Source organism: Branchiostoma floridae, chromosome 17 (genome assembly GCF_000003815.2).
Source record: "Branchiostoma floridae strain S238N-H82 chromosome 17, Bfl_VNyyK, whole genome shotgun sequence".
Lineage (NCBI taxonomy): Eukaryota > Metazoa > Chordata > Leptocardii > Amphioxiformes > Branchiostomatidae > Branchiostoma > Branchiostoma floridae.
Genome location: NC_049995.1, coordinates 6,569,038 through 6,574,416, shown reverse-complemented (window position 1 = coordinate 6,574,416; position 5,379 = coordinate 6,569,038). Strand labels below are relative to the sequence as shown.

At 44.2% G+C, this 5,379-nt stretch overlaps 1 protein-coding gene across 1 annotated transcript in view; it reads left to right on the top strand.

The window, feature by feature from the left end:
- LOC118405006 overlaps nt 1-5,379 on the top strand; it is a 20,818-nt gene that overhangs the window by 2,788 nt on the left and 12,651 nt on the right. Inside the window, exons 5-13 of the mRNA XM_035804406.1 lie at nt 965-992; nt 1,156-1,470; nt 1,629-1,904; nt 2,066-2,380; nt 2,526-2,801; nt 3,077-3,391; nt 3,575-3,850; nt 4,014-4,328; nt 4,512-4,677. Of these exons, the coding sequence (XP_035660299.1) occupies nt 965-992; nt 1,156-1,470; nt 1,629-1,904; nt 2,066-2,380; nt 2,526-2,801; nt 3,077-3,391; nt 3,575-3,850; nt 4,014-4,328; nt 4,512-4,677 (2,282 nt within the window). The remainder of the gene's footprint in view (nt 1-964; nt 993-1,155; nt 1,471-1,628; nt 1,905-2,065; nt 2,381-2,525; nt 2,802-3,076; nt 3,392-3,574; nt 3,851-4,013; nt 4,329-4,511; nt 4,678-5,379) is intronic.

Below are 5,379 nucleotides of genomic sequence, written 5' to 3'. Positions count from 1 at the left end.
TATATGTTATGTGCTATACTGGAAATATCTTATGTGTTTGTAGTGCAATAATGTCGAATTTATATTGCTGGGTAGAAATCGATTCAACATTGTTGCCCTAAAATAGTATAATCTTACATCTTTTATCGAAATAGTTTAGTATGATTACGTTCAATTGCCGTTTCATCATTGTGACTTTTTTCCTATTATGCTTTGTAATCAGACATATGTTTGAACCTTAACTTATTCATTATGCTGTTTGGTACTGCAGGGGCATTGCCTACAAATGTCCAAGTCAGCGTCATCCGCGCGACCTTCCAACTCTACTTCAGCCGTCATCTGGCCTCTCTTCAAACGGACTACACCAGCATGATGTCTACAACGGACTTTGCCAGCCTGGTGGATGTCTCTGCTCCTGTGCCAAGTCGGATTGAGCTAAACGAACGCTTCTACTTACAACGACTCCCAGCGACATTATCATGGTCTGTGCAGGCCAACCCCCAGGTCGAGTTTAGCATCAGTGTATCCCCAAGTACAACTGATAGAGTCATTCTGGTCAGTTTTACTCAACCGAGTGTCGAAGGTGAGTGTGACACATAGTCTTTCAAAGAAGTTAAATCTAAGGTTCTTTTAGAATTGTGTGACAACTGTTCTTCGCCATTTTTTTTCTGTGGACAGTGTAGGCTACTCATCTGCCAAGGATGATACACTCAGCTGTTTTTCTCTTTTTTTTTCAGTTTTTGATTATACAGCTATGCATGCTGACGTAACGGCATGGGAATCGAACTTGGATGCTGCACTGTCCGAAGAACTCCAGCTGGAACAGTTCCAGGTGTCACTAACAGAGCTGCAGAGCCAAGACGGAGTGCCACTGACCAATCTTGCAAGAACAGCCAGTATGAGGTTGAAGGCGGAGCGCTGGGTGTTGGTGTACCAGGAAGGTCCGGGCGTCACACATACAGCGCTGATTCTGACGGAGTTGAAGGATCTGGATATAACCCAGGGTCTGACAGGTGTGTACTTTTTATATCATTATTGGATATAATCTTAGCTAAAAATGTTAGGTATGGTTCATTGATTAAAATTAAGCCAATTTATATTCCTGGGTCGAAGCCTTATCATCTTTTTGTTCTCAGATAAAGGAACTGTAGCTTACTCAATCTTACGTTTTCACAGCAGGGGCCTTGGCTGTAACTGTTCAGGTCAGCGTCATACGTGCGACCTTCCAACTCTACTTCAGCCGTCATCTGGCCTCTCTTCAAACGGACTACACCAGCATGATGTCTACAACGGACTTTAACAGCCTGGTGGATGTCTCTGCTCCTGTGCCAAGTCGGATTGAGCTAAACGAACGCTTCTACTTACAACGACTCCCAGCGACATTATCATGGTCTGTGCAGGCCAACCCCCAGGTCGAGTTTAGCATCAGTTTATCTCCAAGTACAACTGACAGGGTCATTCTTGTCAGCTTTACTCAGCCGAGTGTCGAAGGTGGGTGTGTCTTACAAAGAAGGTTAATCTAAGGTTTTTTAGAATTGTATTTACAACTATTCTCAGCCATTATGTATATTTGTCTGTTGCCAATGTAGCCTTTCTATTTGCCATTTAATTGAAGAATGATACACTGAGCTGTTCTTCTCTTCTTTCAGTATTTGATTATGCGGCTATACGAACTGACGTAACGGCCTGGGAATTGAACTTGGATGCTGCACTTTCCGAAGAACTTCAGATGGAACAATTCCAGGTGTCGCTAGCAGAGATGCAGAGCCAAGACGGAGTGCCACTGGTCAATCTTGTAAGAACAGCCAATGTGAGGTTGAAGGCGGAGCGCTGGGTGTTGGTGTACCAGGAAGGTCCGGGCGTCACACATACAGCGCTTATTCTGACGGAGCTGGAGGATCTGGATATAACCCAGGGTCTCACAGGTGTGTAGTTTTTGTGTTTAATTGAATATAACCTTAGCTAAAATTTTTGGTATGATTCATTGATCAAAATTAAGACAATTTATATTCCTGGGTCAAAGTCTTATCAGCTATTTGTTCTCAGATAAACAAACTGTAGCTTACTCAATGTTATGTTTTCACAGCTGGGGCGTTGGCTGTAAATGTTCAGGTCAGCGTCATACGTGCGACCTTCCAACTCTACTTCAGCCGTCATCTGGCCTCTCTTCAAACGGACTACACCAGCATGATGTCTACAACGGACTTTACCAGCCTGGTGGATGTCTCTGCTCCTGTGCCCAGTCGGATTGAGCTAAACGAACGCTTCTACTTACAACGACTCCCAGCGACATTATCATGGTCTGTGCAGGCCAACCCCCAGGTCGAGTTTAGCATCAGTGTATCTCCAAGCACAAGTGACAGAGTCATTCTGGTCAGCTTTACTCAACCGACTGTCGAAGGTGAGTGTAACATATAGTCTCTCTTAGCATTGTATGACAACTATTCTCAGCCATTATACATATTTTTTTTCTTTGACCAGTTTATGCTATTTATATGCCATGTAAATGAAGGATGATTGACTTAGTTGTTCTTCTCTTCTTCCAGTGTTTGATTATGCGGCTATGGATGCTGACGTAACGTCCTGGGAATCAAACTTGGATGCTGGTCTGTCCGAAGAACTCCAGCTGGAACAGTTCCAGGTGTCACTAACAGAGCTGCAGAGCCAAGACGGAGTGCCACTGGCCAATCTTGCAAGAACAGCCAGTATGACGTTGAAGGCGGAGCGCTGGGTGTTGGTGTACCAGGAAGGTCCGGGCGCCACACATACATCGCTTATTCTGACGGAGTTGGGGAGCCTAGACATAACCGAGGGTCTGACAGGTGTGTAGTTTCTGTGTTTTATTCTCATCTTAACTCTAATTTACAATTTTATTTCCTAATGCAATGTATGAAATCTTATACTTTGGTGTAGAGACTGATCCAAAGTTTGTTGCCAAAAACGAAAGTAACAATGAAGTGTAATTGTAATTTGATTTCAAAGTATGCCACATTATTTAGTTTTGATAATCTAACGATACACTTTTTCAATATTTTGCCTTTTTTTGTTTGTCATGTACTTGGAGATATAAAACTGTGTTAACTTATTCTTTTTACAGCAGGGGACTTACCTACGGGTGTTCAGGTCAGCGTCATACGTGCGACTTTCCAACTCTACTTCAGCCGTCATCTGGCCTCTCTTCAAACGGCCTACACCAGCATGATGTCTACAACGGACTTTACCAGCCTGGTGGATGTCTCTGCTCCTGTGCCAAGTCGGATTGAGCTAAACGAACGCTTCTACTTACAACGACTCCCAGCGACATTATCATGGTCTGTGCAGGCCAACCCCCAGGTCGAGTTTAGCATCAGTGTATCCCCAAGCACAACTGACAGAGTCATTCTGGTCAGTTTTACTCAACCGAGTGTCGAAGGTGGGTATAACACATAGTCTTTTGAAGAAGGTAAATTAAGGTTCAATTAGGGTAGAATTGTCTGACAACTATTCTAAACCATTATGTGTATTCTTTGTGGCCAGTGTAGGCTATTCATATGCCTTGAAAATGAAGGATGACAGACAAGTATGATACACTCAGTTGTTGTTCTCTTTTTTTCAGTGTTCGATTACACGGCTATGAGTGCTGACGTAACGGTCTGGGAATTGAACTTGGACGCACCACTGTCCGAAGAACTCCATCTCGAAGATTTTGACCTGTCGCTAACAGAGCTTCAGAGCCAAGACGGAGTGCCACTGGCCAATCTTATAGCAACAGCCAATGTGAGGTTGAAGGCCGAGCGCTGGGTGTTGGTGTACCAGGAAGGTCCGGGCGCCACACATACAGCGCTTATTCTGACGGAGCTGGAGGATCTGGATATAACCCAGGGTCTGACAGGTGTGTACTTTTTGTGTTATTATTGGATATAATCTTAGTTACAAATTTTAGGTATGGTTCATTGATTAAAATTGAGCCAATCTATATTCCTGGGTCGAAGCCTTATCAGCTCTTTGTTCTCAGATAAAGGAACTGTAGCTTACTCAATCTTACGTTTTCACAGCAGGGGCCTTGGCTGGGGATCTTCAGGTCAGCGTCATACGCGCGACCTTCCAACTCTACTTCAGCCGTCATCTGGCCTCTCTTCAAACGGACTACACCAGCATGATGTCTACAACGGACTTTAACAGCCTGGTGGATGTCTCTGCTCCTGTGCCAAGTCGGATTGAGCTAAACGAACGCTTCTACTTACAACGACTCCCAGCGACATTATCATGGTCTGTGCAGGCCAACCCCCAGGTCGAGTTTAGCATCAGTGTATCCCCAAGTACAACTGACAGAGTCATTCTGGTCAGTTTTACTCAACCGAGTGTCGAAGGTGGGTATAACACATAGTCTTTTGAAGAAGGTAAATTAATTTTCAATTAGGGTAGAATTGTCTGACAACTATTCTAAACCATTATGTGTATTCTTTGTGGCCAGTGTAGGCTATTCATATGCCTTGAAAATGAAGGATGACAGACAAGTATGATACACTCAGTTGTTGTTCTCTTTTTTTCAGTGTTCGATTACACGGCTATGAGTGCTGACGTAACGGTCTGGGAATTGAACTTGGACGCACCACTGTCCGAAGAACTCCATCTCGAAGATTTTGACCTGTCGCTAACAGAGCTTCAGAGCCAAGACGGAGTGCCACTGGCCAATCTTATAGCAACAGCCAATGTGAGGTTGAAGGCCGAGCGCTGGGTGTTGGTGTACCAGGAAGGTCCGGGCGCCACACATACAGCGCTTATTCTGACGGAGCTGGAGGATCTGGATATAACCCAGGGTCTGACAGGTGTGTACTTTTTGTGTTATTATTGGATATAATCTTAGTTACAAATTTTAGGTATGGTTCATTGATTAAAATTGAGCCAATCTATATTCCTGGGTCGAAGCCTTATCAGCTCTTTGTTCTCAGATAAAGGAACTGTAGCTTACTCAATCTTACGTTTTCACAGCAGGGGCCTTGGCTGGGGATCTTCAGGTCAGCGTCATACGCGCGACCTTCCAACTCTACTTCAGCCGTCATCTGGCCTCTCTTCAAACGGACTACACCAGCATGATGTCTACAACGGACTTTAACAGCCTGGTGGATGTCTCTGCTCCTGTGCCAAGTCGGATTGAGCTAAACGAACGTTTCTACTTACAACGACTCCCAGCGACATTATCATGGTCTGTGCAGGCCAACCCCCAGGTCGAGTTTAGCATCAGTGTATCTCCAAGTACAACTGACAGAGTCATTCTGGTCAGTTTTACTCAACCTAGTGTCGAAGGTGGGTATAACACATAGTCTTTTGAAGAAGGTAAATTAAGGTTTAATTATGGTAGAATTGTCTGACAACTATTCTAATCCATTATGTGTATTCTTTGTGGCCAGTGAAATAGAG